The 23,346-nt window shown below is 44.7% G+C and overlaps 1 protein-coding gene across 1 annotated transcript in view; it reads right to left on the reverse strand.

The window, feature by feature from the left end:
* Positions 1-15,573, reverse strand: part of CCDC3 (coiled-coil domain containing 3) — a 47,640-nt gene extending 32,067 nt beyond the window's left edge. The window contains exons 1-2 of the mRNA XM_081927886.1: positions 15,084-15,573; positions 9,672-9,846 (exon numbers count right to left, since the gene is read on the reverse strand). Of these exons, the coding sequence (XP_081784012.1) occupies positions 9,672-9,846; positions 15,084-15,457 (549 nt within the window). The 5' untranslated portion in view covers positions 15,458-15,573. The remainder of the gene's footprint in view (positions 1-9,671; positions 9,847-15,083) is intronic.
* Positions 15,574-23,346: the final 7,773 nt, after the last annotated feature.

Below are 23,346 nucleotides of genomic sequence, written 5' to 3' on the forward strand. Positions count from 1 at the left end.
TATAACTGTCTGGTCACAGTTCATGCCAAGGTGACATGGTAGATAAGGAGACAGATGGATAGGTTTGAATCCCAACTTAACCATGAAACTGATTGAAATGGCATCGCACCCATCCCTCCCCAACCTGGTCTCCTCCATATTTGTTTGGACTACAATTCCCATCAGCGCCACAGCCAGCACAGAGCAGAGAAGGGTGGGAAAGGCTAGCCATCTCACTGAACTGCTGGGAAGATAGAGTGGTACCACTGTCATGCAGGCCATTCTGAGCACCTCCTTGGAGGAAAAGTGGGATGCAATTCTAATTAATAATACACGAACACATGCAGGATAGAAAGTGTGTGGAAGACATTTGTAATGCAAATTAGCATTCTGGTCAACAGAGGCTTTGCATTTGTATTACAAGGTGATGAGAGCACTTCAAAGCCTTCTCTGAAAACAGCAACATTGTGTGGGAAGAATCAGCTCAGGCAATCCCATAAATTTTAATTATCTCCATCTGTGAATGCAGATATAAATAAATGCTGCATCCACAAAAGGGAACATCCAACTATAAAACTCATACTTTGGAGGTTGATGCAGATACCAAACATTCATCAGAAGGCATCCATTTTTGCTAATGTTAAGTGGATATATTTCTAAAGTTAAGCATAGCTCATGATAAGCAGGTTATTTTAATTATGGAAGAAAGGGCAAGCACACTCCAGTAACATAATACATTTACACAACCAGTTTAAAGGGATCTTGTGTCATCCTAACTTTCATGGGTTCCCTGGGAATTACATGATGTTTGTTTGGGGTGCTTTTGGGAATTCTGTGTAAGTGATCCACAGTACCCTCAGGGAATCAAAGAGATTCTAAGCAGAATTTGGCAATGTAAAACAGGATTTTTTTTGCAGTCTTGCAACTAAAAATGTATTATGCTATTAACAATCATGTACCGGTAATTACGTATCTTAGCACCAAACTAATAAACAAAACATAGGTGTACGTATCCCTAAAGGAAGAGGAGGAAATCCTGGTGCTGCAAGAGATCATCTCTTATGTAGCTCTTGGCTCCTCTTCTGCGCCACGACATGTAATTTGCACACAGGAATAAAATGAAAATAGGAACCTTTAAGATCTAGAACAGAAATTATTGCAGAATATTGCACATAATCCCAGACCTTTAAATAAAAAAGAAAGAAATAGAATTAGGATATGTAGCATTTTATTTTCTGAGGAGGAGGCAATCATCTCCGTAAATCTCTTCCTCTACTGGTGTTGCCACTTCTTAAGGGTTCAGATTGATGGCGGTGGTTTTGAAAGCATAACAAGCTTTAAAATGTAATAAATGTGAGGAGCCTTTATTTGCCTTGTGGTTTCTGAGCCTTCTGGAAGACACTAACATCGTGTATTCTCCTTATTCTTTATACTCATGCCAGATTTGATTCTGGCTATCCATTTACACAAAATCTGCTACCTTGCCACTGGCTTTTCAATCGCTGTCATTTGCCCCTTCCTTGCATTCCAAAGTTGGTTTTCAATACATCTAAGAACTTCCTCACCAAATTATTCGGCTGTCAGTAATTATGGCTTTCACAATATAAAAGGTCCCTTGTCTACTGCATCTCCACCAATTATCAGTACCCATATGTGAGAAGATGCGTAATGAATGAGCAAACATATGTCAAGGAGAATGCGGGGCAGAACTGAAGGATCTAGCTATGAAAGAGAGCTCCTGCCTTCAGGCCCTGCTTTGGGCTTCCCATGGGCATCTGCTAGGCCACTGGACCAGACAGGTCTTTGATTCCATCCATTGGGGCTCTTCTTATATGGTTAGATTCTCCAGACATTTCTGCCAAAGGTTTTAAAAACCTTTTCTGGGGTCCTATGCTCACATGTTGAAGACATGGAATAATCATCTCATGCGGCAGGAGACTGTAGCTGCACACCCACTGCCATGTCCCCATATGCCATGGTCTGGTTGGATGCAGAGGAATGGGGGGAAGAAGGCTAAGAGCCCAGGCAGTGAAAGCTCTCCAAGTGCCCCTATTTTCCAGGGACGTCCCTGATTTAGAGAAGCCATCCCAGTTTCTGATTTGATCCTGGAATGTCTCACTTTTCCTTAAGATGTCCCATTTTCATTGGAGAAAGGTTGCAGGGTATGGTGTTTTCTGACCCAGAGCCATCTGAAGGCAATCCTGTAGAGGGATTATTATTACTTTATGCTTATTTACTTTTATTATGTTTTTATATGTGTTGGAAGCTGCCCTGCATGGCTGGAACAACCCATTCAGATGGGCGGGGTATAAACAGTAAAATTATCATTATGGAATGGGATGTCCCTCTTTTCATCTGAGAAATGTTGGAGGGTATGGGAGTGGAGGTGGGAAAACAATGAGTGGTCAGAGGGAGAAGACTGGGAAGAGGAGGTCTTAGAAGCTGAAGGGGCAACAGGGCTTAGTGAGCAGGGGGAGTCTGTGGCAGAGAGAAGGCCAGAATCAGAGGCAGAAGCTGAATCAGGCCAGTGGGAGGAGGGAGGCCAAGAGAAAGAGATGAGTCAGGCTGGTGAAGAGTCATGAGTGTATTGCAACAAGCTCTGCCCCCCCCCTCCCAGAGCCAGAAGAGGCGTGAAAAGGGCAGAGGAGAGGTTGAGTTGTCAGTAAGCTCCACTGCTACAGACATGGTCCCTAACTGCCACTGAACCCGGGGGGGGGGGGCTGGCTGGCTGGTGCTGCATATAGGCATGAGCCAAACATACATGTCCCGCCTCTCCTATGTCATTCAATCATTGTTTTCCCTTTTCCCTTTTTGAGTTTCAAACTTCTGAGCAAATGAGGACTGTGCAAGCAACTGCAGCATCCTGGGCGGATCAGCTGCACAGACCCCCCCCTGGGACTCCCCTGGGCGGATCAGCTGCACAGACCCCCCCCGGGACCCCCCTTCACGGGGAGACTCTTCCAATTTCAGAAGGCATCACCAACTCAGCTCAATGCCTTTTCCCCGTCCATGTGAGAATCCAGATAGGAAGGGGCTTTGCAGGGAGTTGGTTTTGCTCCGATGGACCCCTCCCCATCTCCCCAAATCCCCTTCCTCTCTAGGAGTCTAGTCCAGTTCATTTTAAGCCACAGAGAGAGCCAAGCTTTGGGATAATATCTCTCTGCATCTCTTTCAAAGCAGGAGCCAAGAGGAAGTGCCTGCTCCACACACAGGTGGCAATGAAGAGCAAGGCAGCAAGGCAAAGGAACTTGGCAGGAACCGAAGAGGTTTGGACACAGAGCAGACCCAAATGCTGGCCTAGCCCAATCAACAGGGGTAGCACAACATTTCTGTGTTATGCAACAGTATATCTGGCAATCTTTTATATCATTGCAAATGTTAACTTAGGCTGCATACTTCTATCATACTTCCACAGGAGCAAGTCCCATTGAACTGTTAAAGAGACACGTACACTTAGGCAATGCCAACTTACCTGATAGGAAGCCTCATTGAACTCACTGAGACTTACTTCTGAAAACCATGCACAGGATTTTGTTGCCTGATATCTCACTGATAGGTGGTCTATGCAGCCACAGTGTTGAAGTCTCATTCATGCTAAAGAATGCATGGACAGAAGCTTCTTGAAAGGGTGAATTGCATGGACAAGGTAATGATTGCTTTTAGTTAATACATAGACTATCTAACCAAAAGTAAATGAAGGGGATGTTTCTTACTGAAAAATACAAGAGAAGCATTTTGGATACTGCATCAAGTCCAAGTCATAGCAGAGGGATAATGGCAGGAGACACAGAGCTAATGCCAGCAATTTTGCTAATACTACATCATTGTGGTGCTTTTGGCTTTCCAAGCTAGCTGTTTTTATTTCTGTGAAAGCTGAGGTCTCCCTAGAACTGCCGCATGAATGCACTGGCCCTTGATCTTTTGCACAGCACATATGCCAAGTTTGTTTAGTTAAGAAGACAAAAGAACATCAGTAAGACCATTAGCATATTTATGAAATGGGCTTAGCTCTCAGCATGTCTGCTATGAACAGAGAGAAAAAGGTTTCCAGGTTTGCCTGGTGGTTTGGCCAACAGGGTATTGCCCAAGCATCTGGAAAGACCAAGCCTAGCCTCTGCTACTGAAGCAAATGCTGCACTTTAGAGACACCCTCTCTTTCCATTCAGAACAACATCTTACAGAGCAATCCCAAGCCCAGCTGGTCAGGAGGGGGGTGTAGTGGAGCAGCACATCCACCCCCATATCTGCTCACATCAGTCGGGTCAAAAGTTGCCGGGGAGCGGGGAGCAGGGGACAGGCAAAACCAGCCTGATCCCCTCAAATAATGACCGCACCTCTCCTGAAGAGAACCACAACTAAATGGACAAAGAGGTCTTCAATCAGAATCAATTGCATAAGGAAGTCTATAAAAGAACAGCAGATTATGGACAAATCCAGTTTCAAAAGCCCAGCAGCACACTTATCTTAAAAAGAAAAAAACACAGCCCACTGTTCACACAAATAAGGGTTTGCTTGTTTTTTAAGGATTGGGCATTCATTGCTATATAGTCTTTACAAATAATAAGCAGCCACTGTGTAGCTGTAGTTCTTGACAGGAGATGTGAAAGTGGAACTAGCATAAAAAACACAGGAAGTTGCTAGAGAAAACATAAAGGTCCTCACATTTCCACACTCTCCCTCCCTGGTTGGGTCAGAATATCTCCTGACCTTTCAATCAGCATAAGCAGCTGTTTGATGACATGACATGACTGACAGTGCTAAAAACCAATGGAGCAATCCTGTATTTTTAATGGATTGCTTAGTGCCCTGGCGTGTCTTCCTTGAGACCCTTAAAGAATGCTGCAGGGGCCAACTGGCCTTAATCTCTCTGGTGATCTCTCTGCCTCCAGGGCTGGGAGAAAGTGTGCGCTAAAATTAGCTGTGTGTTTTCATTAGCTTTGGGAAGATTTGTCCACATGTCTTTGGGCATACCATAAACTGCTGCAGCCTCTTGAAGAGCGCTGAGAAATAGCAGCCACTTTAATTACTACAACTTCCCACTGTGGAATCTTTTATATATTCTGCAGAACTATAATTCCCAAGGCTCCCCAGCAGAAAGCCATGGGAGTTGAAGAATGTTAAAGGAGTTAAACTGGCTGAAGTTTCTATGTTTTTTTAACAATTTGTCTTTATTGCTTTACTTCTTAAAGGATAAACAACATTTATACATCAAAAGAAACTTGCCACCCCATAGCTATGATACAGCACAGATTAAAGCCATGTAATACAGCAGATTCTCAAATACAATAAAATAAAAACAGCGCAACATCTGGAATCAAACCAATCAAAGGATTTTATATTCTATAGAAAGATTGCCTGAAATTTCTAGCATAGAGATAAATGCTATTTGTTTTGTCTGGCTTCCAGGCTGCAGTGTGTGTGTGTGTGTGTGTGTCCTTTACAATACCCAGAAATGTGGGGGAAATGTGCTTCAAATGTGCTTTAAAGCATAGTGTGTACACAGCCTGTGATTAAGAGCCAATTGGCCCATGCCGCAAAATCACATGCTACCACTTCAGCCTGCCAGAAAGGGGTCTCGTGCGGAGTCCGCAGGGACCTACAGTGGCACCTCTGGATGTGAACGGGATCCATTCTGGAGCCCCATTCGTAATCCTGAGCAGAACGCAACCCACGTCTGCTCAAGCGCGGGTCGTGATTCGCCGCTTCTGGGCATGTGCCTGATGTCATTTTGAGCATCTGCACATGCACAAGTGGCGAAACCCAGAAGTAACCCATTCCATTCCTTCCGGGTCGCCGCGGAAGACAACCTGAAAAGGCTCAACCTGAAGTGTCTTTAACCCGAGGTATGACTGTACTAGTATGGGGCAACTGCCTCTCAGTCTAACCTGCCTCACAGAGTTGTTATGAGGATAAAATAGGGGAAAGAATCTCCTTGAAAGGAAAGTGGGACATGAATGTAATAATAGCATATCCGTCAACTGTCCCGATTTGAGCAGGACATACTGGAATTACAGAGTCCATCCTGGTTTCTGACTGGATCCCAGGATGTCCCATTTTGGCTCCCATGACAGCATGGCCCTGAAAGATGGGCATCCCAGTTTTCCTCTGCAGCATGTTGGAGGGTATGAAGACGAGCCCGGGTAGCCAGTTGCTGTGTCCAGGACAGAAATATTAGCAGCAATCAAATACAGGGCTCCCCAGCACTGCAGCCAAATGAAACTGTCCAGAAAAAACAAAAACCCTGCAACATGTTATTTTGATGCATGCTTTGATTGACTCTTATGGACTCTTAGATCCCCTTTTACCCTGTCAGCTGCCTACGAGATGATGGATTAATTTTGCCCTCTAACTTGATTGCTCAAAAAGAGTACAACTGCTAACACTTAAGGTGTTTACTAGGCAGTGACGGATGACTACCATCTACGCCTCAGGAGAATAACAGTGTCCCTAAAATACCTAGCCAACAAGCTCCCAACCAGCAAACTCATTCCAAAAAGAGGTTTCTGTTATATTGACTTATTTTAAAATACTTGCCACCTACCCTTCATTGTTACAGGCAATCTCAGAAGAAACTACCAAACTTAAAATGAAACAGGTTCTAATTTCCGCCAAGCTCATTGCAAAACACACACACACAAAAAAAGAAAGTGCTCATTTGTGATGATTCCTTCCAGAGGCATAAATTTGTAGAACCACAGAAGCAGCTTTTTCCTTAGCCTTTTCCATGGTGTGATGGGGCTGTTAGGAAGAGGATAGTCTTGTGGTGCTTGCGCTTGCTGCTGCTGCTGCTGCTTTCTTTTCACAGGCAAGATGAATATTCATACTGTACAGTAAGGAAATGCTTACTATAAGGGAAACTCAAATGTTTAGCAAAACCTTTGTTTAACAAAACATTTGCTGCTATACTCCATGGAAGGAGTCTTGCTTTTTTAAAAAATCATGTTTTTAAAATTAAAGAATATACACCTACCTCCTCCCCCCTCCCTTGCAGTCTGACAAGGGACAGCCCAGAAGTCAGCTATATCTTCCTACATAGCAATGAGCCCTGGGAGCTGTAGTCCAAACCATCTGGAGGAAGTCAGGTTGACTATATTCCAATACTGAACTGGGCTTTCTGAGTGTCATGGCTTATGTATCAAAAACAGCAGCACCATGCGCAAAAAGGAGGTATCAGCCAGCTTGAGGGGAACCCCAAAGTTTGCAGTACTGCAAAAAGATGTTTAGGTTTCTCACTCTAAGGGGGGAAGGGGTACCAAAAGCATCCACCATGCTCAGATGCTGACTGACAGTTTATAGGTTGCAGAAAACAAGGGGCAGATGGAATGGACTATCCAGGAAGAAGGTTTGGCTGGCTGAGTGGCTGAAACATAAAAAGAAACACTCCACACTGCAGCATTTTGTTGCAGGTCCCGTGTGAGTGTGTGTGTTACAATTGTAAGTAATTCTTACAATAGCCTTGCAAAGTACAATTATTCCTAATACTGCAGATGGAATGCTTTGGCTGAAAAAATTATTCCCTCTCTGATGAAGTTGCTTTGTGGATGAGAGGCGTTTTGGGCTGGGAACCATACATTGGAAGCCCATTTCTCCTCTGCTGAAAAAGGAATCCTTGGAACTGTAGTTTACCCCCCCCCCCGAGCTACAGTTCCCAGCACCCTTAAATTACTGTTCTCAGTGTGCTACCAACCCTAGCCTGGAATCTGCCCCTGGGAAATATGATGTAGGTACTTCTTATGGTAAGTCATACACTGAATCCACTTTTTAAATGTCTGCGCAAAAATATTCTTGAGTGCAGGACATAACACGTTTAGAAATGAGCACTAAAATCTATCCAATGTTTTCATTATACAAGGAAAATATTTGCAAAAGGCAGAAAGGAGCATGGCCAGTGTGCTTTCAGAACTACAAATATGTGCCTCAAAGCCACTATTTAAATATCAATTCAAACAGCCGTTTCCCTGCTCTATAATCTGCTCACAGCTGCAAGAGGTCAGGGAGCAGAACAGCTGCGATTCAGCTTGTAACACATTTGTTACTCAGTTTCCAAGGTTGCCATTGGGGGTTTTGACATGTGTCCTTCCATTAGGAGAGTTAGTGTGCCTGATTCATTTCTAAGTACAGAGCCATAGCATCTTATGGTACGATTCCCCCAGGAGAGCTTTGGAGGACAGCAGATGACAAATAATGAGCAGACCTGGATTTATTAATTCTGGATTCATTATAAATTGGGAAGGCGAACGATGTTCTCTTCTTCATCTCCACACACCTTGTCTAAATGTTTAGACTGCAAGGAACCTGACATGTCTTTTTTGCTGCTGTCCTACATAAAGTGCCTACATAAAGTACTATATAAATAAGGAGACCACAACAGTTCTTTCACTGAGATTCCAAGCGTTTCTCCCTATTTCTCCGAAACCCTTGGTTTCCCTGATTTAGGGAGAGAGGGGAGTATATTGAAATCAGATGACATAAACATTCCCACAACTGGTATCTGTTCCAAAAACATGTTGATGAAAAAATACGTCAGATGTCTGCAAGCCTCAAGGTTGCAGCATGCGGTAGCAGCCGCAGTAAGGGGGAGATGATAAAAGGGAAGACGGACCTTTTGCCATTCACTGTGGCCCTATTTGCACAACACATGTTAAAGCAGAATTAGTCTCCATTTTCTTTTCTCATCATTGTTGTTTTGTTTTTCTACAGTGTGTTTTTACAGTTTAAAAGGAAGGCTTGACAAAGAGGCAATGTATATTGAAATCTCACAAGCCAGAGAAGTGGTTACATATGCTTCTTGCTGCTGAGCATGGTTCTACATAACTCCTTGCCCCTTCCCAGCCATGGCAAGCAAAAACAGAAACTTCATAAATTGTGTTTTTATTTTGTATTTTTATCTTGTGAACCACCCTGAGATTTACAGATGAAGGGCACTATACAAAGTTAATAAATACAACAACAACAACAAATGTAACAAACAAAATAAATGATGCAGAATTAGTGATCAAAATAAGGCAGCCTTGAATGAAATCCAAAAGCTCCACCTCTTCCCAAGTCATGTCCCCCCACGCATTCTGAAAGTAGGAGCTAAGGCCGCTGTAACAATAGGATGATGTAGTGGTTAGACTGAGGCGCTACCCAGAGGCGGAGCTAGCAGCACACATGCTGTGCACCCGGGGGCGGGGCAAGCGTCCCGGAGGCGGGGGGATGTCAACCTCCCCCCAGGGATGACAGCCTGGGCGGGCCACACCTACCGCATCCCCCTTCCTCCGCCAGTGGCGCCACCTGCACTGTACGTTTCAACCAGTATCATACCATGTGGCTTCCCCGAAAAACTCCTGGGAACTGCAGTTTGTTAAGCTGCTGATGGTTGTTAGGAGAAGACCCCATTCCCCTCACAGAGCTACAATTCTCAATTCCTTTTCCCACATAAATTGTAGCTCTGTGAGGGGAGGGGTGTCTCAGCACCTCTAACAAACTACACTTCCCATGATGCTTTGGGGAAAGCCATGATTGTTTGAAGTGGTATGACACTGCCTAAAATGCATGGTGCACGTGGGGCCAGTGTTGAAGCTCCCTGTCATAAGATAGTGTGGAATTTGACTAATAAGATGTTCCTCTCAAACACAGGACTAAAAGCAAAGCCAGCTCAACTGATCATAGTCACCTCCTGGGAGAACACAACACCCAAAGTGCCTTACCCTGCTGTCCTCTTGCATCTCCCAGTCACTAGAGAAGGCCATGGAATGCTGTCCTTGAGTGCAGTTGGAAAACTGGAAAAGGCTTGAAAACATCCGTCTGTTTTCTTGGGTATCTGGAAATATTGCATCCTGGAAATTTACTCCATGTGGAAGGAGGTTATAATTCTCATCCATTCTGAAAAAGAAAACCAGGGATAAACATTAAGTAACTTGCAGCACAAGTTATCCATCTCTATATAGTGTAATGAGATTGACTTTCAACAAGGCACACACTGCCCTGGTTGACACATCATGATACGCCATTAGGACTGAAACCATGGCTTATTGCAAATGCGTATCTCCCGCCCCTGTCCTGTGCAGGGTCTGGACAGCTCAAATGTCCATGGTCTGCTGTGTCACCCAACCCAAATTGTATTCTTCCTGATTTATTTCTGTTTGGCACCCAGTGGTTTGCTTGGACTAACACAACATGGTCCAGGTTCAGGTGAGAAGTGGGAGAATCCACACAACTATGGTTCAGCTGGACATGCCCCCTCCCCTTTTCTATCTTGCACTTAAATACCATTTCTGTACCAGGTAAAGTAATTTTTAGCCCCCCTGATCCCCCTGACCTGTCCCATATTTTGCCTGACTTGTCTTTTCTTTTGCCCGACCAAAGGTGGCAACCCTAGTTCATATGGAATGGGGAGAGGCAGTCCTTGAGGCAGTATTGTGGTCCTGAGCTGTTTAAGGCTTTATAGGTAACTAAAGATGGCATCAGGTTGGTTTCCCTTAGCTACAATAGTACTTCCTAGACTGGCATCGGTAGTCCCATGTGAAGGACGGTGCTAATAGAGGGGTGTTTGCTCACAATTCCTATGTTTAGCAAGGCAATGAAGGGCTGGTCCATTGGGGGGCACAAGGAAAACACCTTGCACATTGCCCATTTTGCTCCATTGACACATTCTGAGAAACCCGCTGAAAGGTTCTGTGCCATTTGAACTCTTTCCCAACAGGTGAGAATATTAATGCTAGTTGTGTTTCCATTTCCTAGATGGGCCTGGCGTTGGTAGATCAGAGTGAGTGATATGAAGAATAATCACATGGGGAGAGAGAGGCATATGGGCCCATTGGGAAGAGAAAAAGGGGCCTGACCCATATTTGTGGCTTTAACAACAGCTTGGAATGCTTATTTTCAGTGTTGGGAAATAAGCAGTGTCACCTGTTAATATCTGCACGTAAAAACTACTCCCATCTTTGTCTCAACATTTATTCCCACTTGCCATTATATTTCTGTTTTCAGCCCTTGAAAATGGCAAATAACATAGTGGATCCCACGTCTCTGGCTACCAATTGTGGCGGATCCCACCTTCATATATTCTAATTATAGCCACTTTTGGTGGCCTTGTCTTTGGGACAAGGTGGAGCAATATGTGGCTTCCTGCCCAGTCTGTCATTGGGCTAAAGACGTCCCTGGCAAACCGGCCTGAATGGCCCTGGCAGACCGTGTCACTGGACTTTATCATGGACCTGCCTTCATCCCAAGGGGTGACTACCATTTTGGTAGTGGTGGATACCTTGACCAAGACAGCACATTTTCTCCCTTGCACTGGCCTCCCCTCAGCCCAAACAAGTGCAGACCTCTTCTTGAGAGAGGTCTTCTGCCTGCATGGTGGCCTGCTGCAGCATGTGGTATCTGATAGGGGACCACAATTTACTGCTCACTTTTGTCAGGCCCTTTGACGGGTTTGAGGGTGCAGCTCCATCTCTCCTCTGCCTACCACCCCCAATTGGATGGGCAAACAGAACGGGCAAATAGGATCCTGGAACCGTACCTGTGGTGCTTTGTCGGTTTCCATCAGAACAACTGACTCTCACTCCTGGCGGCTGCTGAATTCTCTTATAACAGTGCTCTCCACACTTTGACATGCCTCTCCCCATTCTTTGCTAACTATGGGTTCCCCTGCTTCTTTTCCCTGCTGTTGTCTGCTTCCATGCTTCCGGCAGCAGAACAGTTTTTGCAGGAGCTGCGAACCATCCATTGGGTTCTCCGCAAGCAGTTCCAATGGGCAAAGGAGGATTACAAGCATTTTGCTGACTGACAAGCCGGGGGGCCCCTGGCAGTGGGGGACTTGGTCTGGCTCTCCACCCGGCATCTGCCGGTCCAGAACCCTTCACGGAAACTGGGACCCCAATTCCTCAGTCTCTTTCCTGCAGGCCAAGATCAACCCAATGGCCTGCAGTGGCCTGCCGGGTCAAGCTCCTGGCTTCCTACAAGGTACACCCGGTCTTTCACCATGCCTTGCTCATCCCTGCGGTCCCTGCCAGTATGCACCAACCAGAGGTTCCCCTTCTGCCACCCGTCTTTGTGGAAGAGGAGCCAGAATTTGAAGTGGCACAATTTGTGGACTCCTGTCACTGCCAACGTCTCTTGCAGTATTTGGTGGACTGGAAGGGCTACGGCCCTGAGGAACGCTCATGGTGCTTCGTATGTCCATGCTCCCCGGTTGGCCTGACAGTTCCACCATTGGTTCCCCCATAAGCTGACACGCAGCCGGCGGGTCGGGGGGCACCTTGTGGAGGAGGATAGTGTCATGGGCCAGGAGTCAGCTTCAGCTGCTGAGCAGCAGCCTGAAGGAGCAGAAGGCAAAGTAACTCCACCTGCTGCTGACCAGCTGCAGCCTTCTTGCTCCTGATGAGAACCAGCTGGCCTCAGCTTTCTTAAGCAGGGTTTCTAGCCTTGGTCAGTTGCTGGAAACAACTTTCGTCCTTCCTGGCCAGGCCTTGATGCTTCTTGCTTCTCGTAACCTTGGACCCTCGGCTTTCTTGACCCCTGGATCGTCTGATGACATGAACTGAGATGCTCCTGACCTTTGGACTGGACTGGACCTTGCATATGGACTCTGCCACCAGGCGAGTACCTCCCTGAGACTACAACACCCACAAACAGAGTGAATCCTTATTCATTAGCCAACATGAATCTTTCTGCAAATAAATCTGTCATGTATTATCTAGTTAAGATTCCTGCATCGCAGTAGTTGGACTAGATGTCCCTTCTAAGCCTACAATTCTATGATTATATGAAATAAGGATGATGGTCCAATAAACAGGCAGTCTGGGATCAGCCAGTGGAGGCTTACTGTTCTCAGATGCACAGTTGCAAAACTCTGTCATGGAACTTCTCAAACCACAATTAAAGAACACATTCATCACCTCCGATAATCTTTAAAATGAAATGCCGCTGTTGAGTCACCAGACTTCAGAAACACTTAAAGACAGAATTCCATGTGTAAGCAAGAGAGCCACATGCAAAGCTGGTTTACATGGATAACCATCCAGTTTCTGTCTCTTCCTTTCACTGCAGTCTATAAGAATATCAGGAATTGTGTTTTTGTCCACTGATCAGTTGGCTAACTGCAAAACGGGGTTCTTGCAACAGTTGCACAGGAGAAAGGCTTGGACAGATGAAGCTCAGCAGGTGAAAAAAGAAAAGAAAACCAACCAGCACCTGCTTAAATCCATCCTTTTACACAACCATCAAAGAGACGGGAGTCCTGTCTTCCTTTGCAGCTGATCACCACAGTAGGAATAGTTTGGTAGGAAGTTGCTATTCACATCTCTTGCTGAAGGACAAGCCCAGCCATGGGGTCCTACATTCCTTTCCAAACCAATAAAAAACCTGCATGCATTGACCAATTATGACATAACATCTGCCAGGTGCTGGCAGACACAGAACCATTTCCCAGAGTCATCTTATGTATTGAAATACTGCATCTCAACTGGCCCATTAATAAACACAGGATAAGGAAATTAAAATTAGCAAGCTTTGCCACCTTGGGCTCCTTTGGGAGGAAGGGTGGGCTATAATAAATTTAATGAATACATAATAAATACACAAGAATCTGAATTTTAACCAGAACTAGTTCTAAGTATACAATCTTCCTAGGAGAACAAGAAGTATACTAAGCTTAAGTTTGAAGTGAAATATATGATGAATAAAACATCTTTTTGAGAGAGACTGACCATTTTTAAATGTTTCCCAGACATAAAAACTACAACTGTACTAAACAAACTTTAATAAGTTGTATTTATTAAATACTCTCTCACCCAATGATAACACTGAAATGAATTTATAACAGGAGAAGTCTTGTGTCCCAAGCCTTAAGCTCTGGAAATCCTTATTGTAAGGGTGTGGAACTACGATGGTAGTGTCGAATTCAGCACAGTTAGCAAAGAGACAGGAGCCGTTTCCTTTGCAGCTGATCACCTCATTTGAAACAGTTTCATAAAACAATTATTGTTATTCCCTGGTGACAGAAAAACACTCGGCACATGTTCAAAGGCACACTGCATCTGCTCAAAGACACCCATTTACTCACACTAAGTCTAAGGCAAGTGGAAGTGACTTGCCTAGACTGGTCCTGACAGCCGAATCTTCCTAATCTTCTGACCTATTTTTTTATTCTTTCTATAGGCAAGTTAGGTAAGGAGAACAAAATGGTGAATTCTTGTGGATCTCATTTATATCCTATAACTTTTGCAGTATAAATCTTTAATCCCATTTTATCCTCCCAAAAAGCCAGGGAGTTAGGTAAGGCTGAGAGTAAGCAAGTGCCAGGCAAGCGTTGTGGGTCAAGCAGTGGGCACACCCAGGGCTCCTCTTGCCCCCCTCGCCCGGGAAGCTCACCAGGTAAACGTGAGCCAGAGACAATATATCAGCCTGGCCTATCTCACAGGGTTGCTGGGGCCATTTAAGAAGAGGGGATGATCCCACCTTGATCTCTTTGGAGGAACATCCATAAATAAACAAAATGGTGGCTGGACATGGAGAGCCATGGAGAGATCAGCTCTGAATCTCACACGGCATGAGATGCAGACTAAAATGGTAACAGCAGAGTCTGTCACACAAGAAGACAGTTGTGCATATCCTATTTTTGAACGCTCCATTATGTTGAAAAAAAACCAACCATCACTACCTGTAATAAAACTTGAACCTCGAGGAGAAAGACAGAGCTCTCCCTGCTATGTTGCTTTATTACACACAAAGAGCTGTTTACACATAGAAATGTTTAAAAATTGCAACTTCCCAACACACACACACACACCTGCAGCTTGAAGTGGCCCAGTCCATCATTCTGTCACCTTGCCCTGCGCAATATCTTCATAGTTCTAACTCACCATGCATCTGTCCTCCCCCGCCCCCATCAAGCCACTCTCTCAGCCTCCCATCTCCAACGCAGAGATGATATTGACCGGCCTTACCTGAAACAAGGTATGTGAAGTGTTTTTAACATTCTAGAGCGCTACCAAAATGCCCAGCATTTAATATTAAATCCATGTGTCATTTAGCAACACTAGGCAACGGTATCTTTTTAACATTATTATTACTATTAATTATTATTAGGTATTGGTGAGTTTTCTAGTGGTACTCACCTGAGGAAGAAGAAGTAGGAGTAATCCTGCATGACTGTGTGAGAGTGGCAGGAGAAATACCCCAGTCCCGTCAGGTTGAGCCAGGATCCCGCAGGGACTTCCAGCATGCTTCCCCAGGCCTGATCACAGAGCATCTCAATCTCGGCTGAGTAAAAGAGCCCCCCTTCTGGGGCTTCATATTGCCAGGGCAAATAGTTGAACATGCTGTACATATCCTGATGCAGTGCCAAGACTTTGGCATAGACGATGATTTCTGCCAGCTCAGCCCTGCAGCTTTCGCTCAGGGGTCTCCACTCTGACGGCAGCTGACAGCCCCGGCTGGGACTGAGCTGATTCCCAAAGCACAGGAGCAGGAGCAGCCGGATTTGCAGCATGATGGATTCGAGAGGAGGATGAGGATGCAGGCTTCGCACACTGGATGCTAAAAGTTTCCCCAGTGCCTTTAAAAAAACCACACAGCACACTCACAAAACCTGAGGCTAGGTTTGTGAAACAAGATCCCTATGAAATGAATCAACTGATTGGCAAGAAGCTGGGGCCTAAGGCTCATCAGTGGCTCAGCCTTTGCCCAATAGGAGCAGTTCTTCAAAGGGAGGGAGGAGCAGTAACCAGAGAAAGGAGAGCTCTGCTAATACACACTTGAGCTGCAAACTGTTGCAGCAGCTGCAGCAGAGCCAGAGGTGCAGGGCGTCTGTAAACTCCCAGAGCCATGGGCTGGGAAAGAATTCTGCCCTGCTTGTGCAGCTGAAAAGAAAGGGAAGTTTCAAAGAGCAGAAGAGCATCTTAAGCTGCTTGTTGGGTGCTGTGTTTCTTCATCACCATCCCATTTATATATTCATCACCCTCTTGTAGCACTTAAGCTCTAAGCACCTTACAACCCTGAAAAGAAGTCGGGACCTGCTGACAGCCTGTCAGAGTGAAGGGGATGGATGAGAAGCAAAAAGAGAGGGAGGCCAGAGGCACTGCTTTAAAAACAGAAGAGGCAGGGTGGTGATGCACAGTTAGGAGCCAGCAAGGGAAACAGAATTAAATTGATGCCCAACCATGTCACAAATTTCATGAGCAAAACGTTGACGGAATTGGGGATGGGTGGAGTCCAAGGTTTGATGGTTCAGTGATTTCCTTCAGATGTTTTTTTGAATTACGACAGCTGTCAGTCCTAACCACTGGCCATGCTGGCTAGCTGGAACTGACAGTGGGTTGCAACTATTTAAAAATACAATATTAAAAACAGTTACAACAGGTTACAATCAAGAGAATAAGGTGGGTCCTAAAATATATATTTCAGATGCCAAAGGTCCAGCAGCATCTGGCAACGTGGTGGGCTAATTCTTACATGTATTGCAGGGGTATGTAATAAAAAAATGATCTCTCTCCTCCCCCCCGCCAAAAAAAGCAAAGCTTTGTTGCTGAAACAAGTGCAAAATCAGCATTTTTCTTTCACAAGTGTGTGAATGCAGAGATGTCCCAGAAGGGCAACTGTATTATTCTCAAGCAAAGCAAAACCTAAAAGTATTGTGGAATGAAGTTTTGTTCACAAGATTATAAAATGGAATCTTCATCCTCAAAATACATTTGTTTCTCCTTAAGATGGCCCCAGAGCTATCTCTGAAGCACATACTCCCTATAGAGCACACCATACTGTTTCCTCCCCTGACCCCCCCCCATGTTAGCCATCTTCACACCAGGGGTCCTGGGATAAGCTCACGGAAGGGCTTTGAGAAGAGCCCTGCTGCATTAGACCAAAGGTCATTTGGCCCAGCATCCTGTTCCCATTTGGCTGCCCTCCCTAAGGCATATGCAGAAGCCAATTGGATTGTCAGTTGATTCTTGCTCCATTACTGTTGAAAGGAACAGTACTCTGTTCCACTCTGTTTCTATCAGCAGCCAGCAAGATGCCTCTGTGCACTAGCCAGCAACACAGGGATGCGACTGTCTCCTCTGGCTTGTCCCTTGCATCTGGCATTCAAAAGTAAGTTGTGTTCAGGCGTGGAGGTTCCATGTGCACATCCTAGGCATCCACTTTCCTCCCTTAGTCAAGGCCCTGAAATGTAAAAAGCTCTCCAGCTTCTGAACTGGATTCTGCACATAAGAAGAGCCTATTGGAACAGACTAATGGCCCCGCTAGTCCAGCATCCCATTCTCGCAGTGACCAGTCTAATAACAACAATAACAACAATTTATACCCCACCCATCCGGCTGGGTTTCCCCAGCCACTCTTGTGGGAAGCCCAGAAGCAGGAGCTGAGCACCACAGCACACACACCCCTTTGTGGTTCCCAGAAAGTGCCCTTCAGAGGCGCAGTGACTCCAACAGCAGAGGCAGAGCAGAACATCCTGGCCAGAAGCCACGGAAAGCCTCATCCTGAATGAACTGGTCTGATCCTCTTTTGAAGTCCTGCTTGCTGATGGCCAAGGTTACTTCCTGTGGGAGTGAATTCTGTGGTTTGTGCACTTTGCAAAGTGAGGAGAAGAACTGCTTTCTGCCCTTAATCCACCAGCATTCAGCCTCATTGGATTCTTTTCACTGTCTCCTAACTCTGGACAACAAGGTATCAGTAATATAAAGTGGTGGTTTTAAAAACCCAGCTGAGAAGCTCACATTTTTCAAATCCTGTGTTTGCTGTTTCTTCACAGGGGACCTGAAGGTTGATCTGAAACATTCTTCTGAGTAGTTTGCATAAAATCCTTCCCCCACATCTGAACTCAGCATGGATCTGACAAAGCAGCTGTAGCCAAAACTAGCTAATCAGAATAAACTCAATAGAGCCCATTACTGCTGGGCCCATGCTCTTAGCCATTCATGCATGTGGTCCCTCCCCCCCCCCCCCGCCTTGACTTCCTTTTCTCAGATAAGTGGGAAATAGACCTCCCCACCCCCAAACCCTCAGGCATGAACCATCTTTCACTTCCACTTCTTGACATTTCCTTCCCTGTTTCTATGCTAATGCAGGTGATTTCAGAATGTGAATGCCACTTTGCCTGTGATGCCTTCATGATGTTGACCACTAGGACCAGGTACCAAGCAAGGGAAGTACAGCATTCAGGAACTGGTTGATGGGCATAGGTGACCTGAAACTGTGATCCAGCTGTCTTTCATTTCCATATCCGCACCCACCCCTTTGTAGTCTGGGGCACAAGATATCAAGCACAAATTTCCCCATCCCAACAGCTTTAAACCTGAGAATCTGCAAAGCTAGATAAGAAAGCAATTTTTTTAGAAGTCATCTCCTAATATTTTTGTTGCATGTGCTTCAATATTCTCATATTATCCATTTCTGGTGGTACTTCCTTATTGGAGCAAACAGCCCCTTCTTGTAAAGAGTTCTTTACCTTGAGAAAACATACAAATGACCTCAGATATGAGGATATGAGGATATGAATCAGGATATGAATAGTAACTTACAACTCTCAAGTGTGATTTAGAAGGGTGCAAGCCTGTTCTCCAGAAACCCCAAATTGGACAGGGCTGTTTCAAGGCCCCTCACCATAAGGAGCAACCTGACCACTGACACAGAGGGGGGTCATTTGAGCTGGAAGGGACAGTGGCACAAACTGGACATGCTCTGGACATTGACGCCAAATCCAGCTGCTATAACCTCCCAAGACTGCAACCCCGCCAAAGTCTCACAATGATCAGGGTTCATACATGAGTGCAGATCACATACCCAGTGAGAACTAGCTGATGTTTTACTCGTCAGAAAAGGGGTGGAGTTTATGACATAGGTAAGAACTCAGATGAAACTAGTCGTTGGAACAAGTTGTCTGCTCTGTGAGATCTGTCCAGGGTTCTGAAAGACCTGTCTCCTGATTGCCCTTGTTTCCTGACGTTGCTGGTCAGTAGCCTCCCCAGATAACTTGTGAAATGGTGTTCTTCCAACAACTCTGTGGGCTCAGCTTCTTCAGGATTTGGCACAAGTGTCATACAGCACAGTCAGCACAAAATAAGGGCTTTGATGCTGTCAGCACAAAGGTTCTGGGCTACACAATTGTGATGGCTGTAAAACCCAAAGCCTTACTCAGCACAGAAGTGGGTGAGGAAAGAGGAAGAGGAGTCGTCATGTGAGCTGCAGTCCTAACCACTCTCGTAGGGCCAGCCCTCTCCCCCTTGCATTGATGTAGCATTCAGCACAGAGAACACAAGTGCAAATCATGCTGGAGTTACCAAAGGAAACCCTGCCCACCATATTATGTGTCTTGAGACAATGAAAGTTGGACAGGTCTTAATTTTTGGCAAAGTATCCATGTCTAAGACCTTTTGCCACCTAGCAAGCAATATTATTTATTTCACAGTACTTTAGGAACAGGGAGCACTGTCGACTTTTTGCCTGCCATGTTATGAGTTTGGCTGTCTTGATGATTGTGAATGGGCCTATCACAATGGTTTTGCCTGGCTAATTTGATGGGAGATATTTAAAAAGATCAGTGAGCCTAACAAAATAAACTTAATGGTCTGAGATCTCTTTCCACTTCTTGGGATATCATACCCATCAGAGTTTGCAGGAGTGACGGAGAATCAGCTGGAGGGACTTTGCACTCTCAGTTTGGTCAGAATTTTAGCTCAAAGTTGGCTAAAACTGGAGTGCTCTCAGAGGGCAGTTCTTTAGGAATGTGATTCAGGATTGCTAGTTGTGCTACTTGCTGTAGAGCCTGCCTATTGACAAGTATGAAGCAGAGGAAGACATCATGAGTCTCCAGGGCTGGCTTTAATCCAAAAGAAATGAAGTTCCCCAGAACTTCTTGCCATTCAAAAAAGTTGGGAATGCACGGTAACTGTACTAATGAAACAACTGTTGTGTTAATAGAAGCAAAGTGATAAATACTTACCTTGTTGTGTTGTTCATCATCCACAGGAAGCTAAATCTAATTAATTTCCCTTTGAAATTAATTAGATGCAGTGAAATATGTGTTCCTTTGCCAAGGACCCACAGGGCAGCAACCCCAACCCCAGGGAGATAAGCAGAGCATTCTATACGTGCAACTTTCTAACATCCTGTTTTTCTTGGCAGAAGCATAACAAACTTGATTTTTTAACATTCCCAAATATGTGTAAACTAGCAATTCTGAACTTGTGAATTCATAGACTTAAGGTCTTTATTGAAACAGAATATAGTTCCATCTGAATGTTCCCTGCTCTGTGGTAGTGCAATTGAGACCAGGATAGGTGTGCCATCTATGTGACAAGCCAGTTATCTCCTTGTGCATTTTGGCAGGGAATTGTTAAACACTGCAAAGAAGTGTTGATTAAAGGCAGTTTGGGCAGAACTTGCACTCTGTATGACTGAACTAGAAATGTGCTCAGGTTTCACAACCAGATCCTCCTTTGATTCTCTTTTATGTCTCTTTACACTTGTCTGGCTCCCTGCTGAAACTAGAATTACCAGTCCTCCCAACATGCTTATGGCATTACTGCACCTTTCAGTGAACAAAAAAAGTATGTTCACTTGTCTTACTTCAGGATTATGTTTACAGCCAACACCTTGCTTCTTCAGCTCAACCAAATAACCCTTCAAAGCACCATGTAGAAAAGGACTGCCCAGCTTGTGACCCACTAGACTCAACAGACTCCACCAGTCAAGTATGGAAGCTCACCATCGCCCGCTACAGGTGCCCATCTGGAATGGATGTGACAGAGGGTCATCAAGCACTGGGCAGGCCACAGCACAGGAGTGGCGGACTGTGCTCAGGTTGGTGGGTTGCAAGTAGGGATGTCAGAGAATTCTGGCAAAAACAGAAACAGGAGTGGAAATTGTCAATGCTCACTTCTTCGGCCCATGTCTAGAAAATCCAGCCACCAAATCTTGCATTATAGTTTAATGTATGCCAACTCAGTCACATGGTCTGTCTTATTACAGAGAATGAGAATCCACAGTGGGTGAAAATGGATAATTTTGACCTAAGCAACAGTCCTTTAAGTGTCCTTTCCTTTTCCTTTTGTAAATATAAATTCTACCCTCTGTGCTGCTTGGAAAATTGTTTTTCATTACTTTCAATATTTTGTTGGAAGCCACCTGGAGTGACTGGGGAAGCCCAGTCAGATGAGTGGGGTATAAATTATTATTATGCAAAATCTGGATTAAATGGGTGGCAATCCTGGCACCTGGGATGTTCTTGTTTTCAAAACAAGAATATGTCATGCAAAGTTGAGCATAATCTGTTTTGCCTACTTGATTTTTATAAAAACAGTGCTCCTCTGGCTATTGAGGCCACAAACTCCTTGGTGCCAGGGTCCGCAATGCCCCTTGACCAACAGACAAAGTGTCAGTCTCTGAAGGCAGATTTTGTTGCCAAGTCTGTCCCTCAGAAGATGCCATTGTATATGTATGACAGCAGCCCAAGAGACTTGGATCTTTTAGGTCTGTGGTAATGAGAACATGGATAATGAGAAATAAATGTCTGGTTCCCCCACCCCTTCTTTCTACACCGAGGTAACTGAAAATCTTAAGAAAAACTTCAGAGACATGGGAAAGATTGTAAGCCAGTGAATTTGGAAAACAGTGAAAAAAAGGTTCACTTTTTCTTTTTACTCTACAAGACCACCCTACTGTCAGGAAGGCGAAAGGAGGCATGTTGTATAACAAGAGGAGAGTTTATTATATACCACTCTAACAGACAAGGAAGAGCTATGGAGCAGAGGCAGAGGACACCTTTGCAGAAAGAGGCCCTGGTTCCAGCCTTCACAAGACTAGTGTTCTTCAACCATTCAAAAATCTGATGGTCAAAGCAGACGGGATGTTAAGCACATATTTGCATTTTGCATGTAGAGGTTTCTTAAATATAGTGGAGTGGAGTGGTGATTATTGGAATTGCAATGTACTTTTCTCTGTCTTTTAACTGCATGCTACATGCAACTACATATTTAATGGCACATCTCATTTAGCCCAAAGGTAAACTTCCCCCCTTAATTTAAATAGTCACTTGAAGCCTGAGCCCATGGGCATCAAAATCTTGGATAGATTTTTTGAAAAAGTATAAAATAAAATGTAAATGCCCCATCCAAGCTGCCCTGCTTGCCCATTTGAACTTGTAGGGTGTTCAGACGGCCATTTTCCAAACTGCGGAATGTTTTACAGTGAGAGCTTCTATGACTCAGAAATGGAAGAACAAACTGGACTTGATATTCTTGTACAAGAATATATGGTCTCTGGCTATTGCAGAGAAAATAACTCACAGCTTACACATTGCTAAGGGTAGGAGAAACCAGAAACATTTTTGCACTGTTTGGTTTGGTGGGATTTCTTTTCTTATGTGTCAAATTCAGATATACTCTTTCCCCACCAAATCATGAAGTTTGGTTTTCATGATGTGTTTTGCTGCTTTTATTCTTCGATATTACCTGCTCTGCATTTATTTGTAAAATACAGCCTCTGTACTGCCCCTGTGTTTTGTATCTCTTGGAGAAAAGTTGCTAATAAAAATGGACAGCCCTCGTTTGATGTAGCTTTTGTGGCATGCCTGCTATATTGTCAGTTATTTATCACAAGTTCCATCTAGAAAAAGTGTTTTCTTCTCTCTCTCCCAGTGATGATGCTGTGGGCAAGGCCACACCAAGAAATGTTTTCACTAGTTGATCTTGATCCCTGAACAGTCAGTCTGGTCTTCTGAATCCCACTCACTGTTTCTCTTCTCAGAGCAAAGTGTTGTATCTTGTAGGAGAAAACAGTGAAATTAACATACCCCCCCCCCACACACTCTATTGCCTTTGAGTTACTAAATGTGGGGTGGGAAGCCTTTGATAAAAGTGCTGCCCAGGGTCACATAGTCCTCTAAACTACAACTCTGTATAAATCTGTCATTTTGATTCCCCAATAACTACAAGAAACCTGAAAAATAGCATACTTGGGCAATTGCAGGTGCACTCTCCCCCCCCCCCGCCCCCTTTTCAAAATCTGTTCAGCATCGCCCTGGGTACATGGCCACTTTGGGCTTCATTAATCCTGCCATGTCAGAGGCAAGCTTTGGTTAATACACGACAAAAGCAACATCATCACAGAGCAAATTGTACATAGGGTGTGGCTGCTATGTTTTAAAACTTTCATGGCAGCCTTTCTAAGGGCACTTCAACACCATAGGTTCTGACTGACTTAATAGTTCTCTGCTCTCTCTCAGGAATCCTGGAAAGCATAGCTTGGTCAGAGAAGGTAAGGGTATCTAACAGAGAGTCCTTAGAATCCTTATTAAACGACAATTCCCGGAAATCTTTAGGGGAATAATTCATGGCTGTTGAACCTATATAAAGTGGATACAAAATGCAGCTATGCCAT

This window comes from Podarcis melisellensis (assembly GCF_964234715.1).
Source record: "Podarcis melisellensis genome assembly, chromosome: 10".
Lineage (NCBI taxonomy): Eukaryota > Metazoa > Chordata > Lepidosauria > Squamata > Lacertidae > Podarcis > Podarcis melisellensis.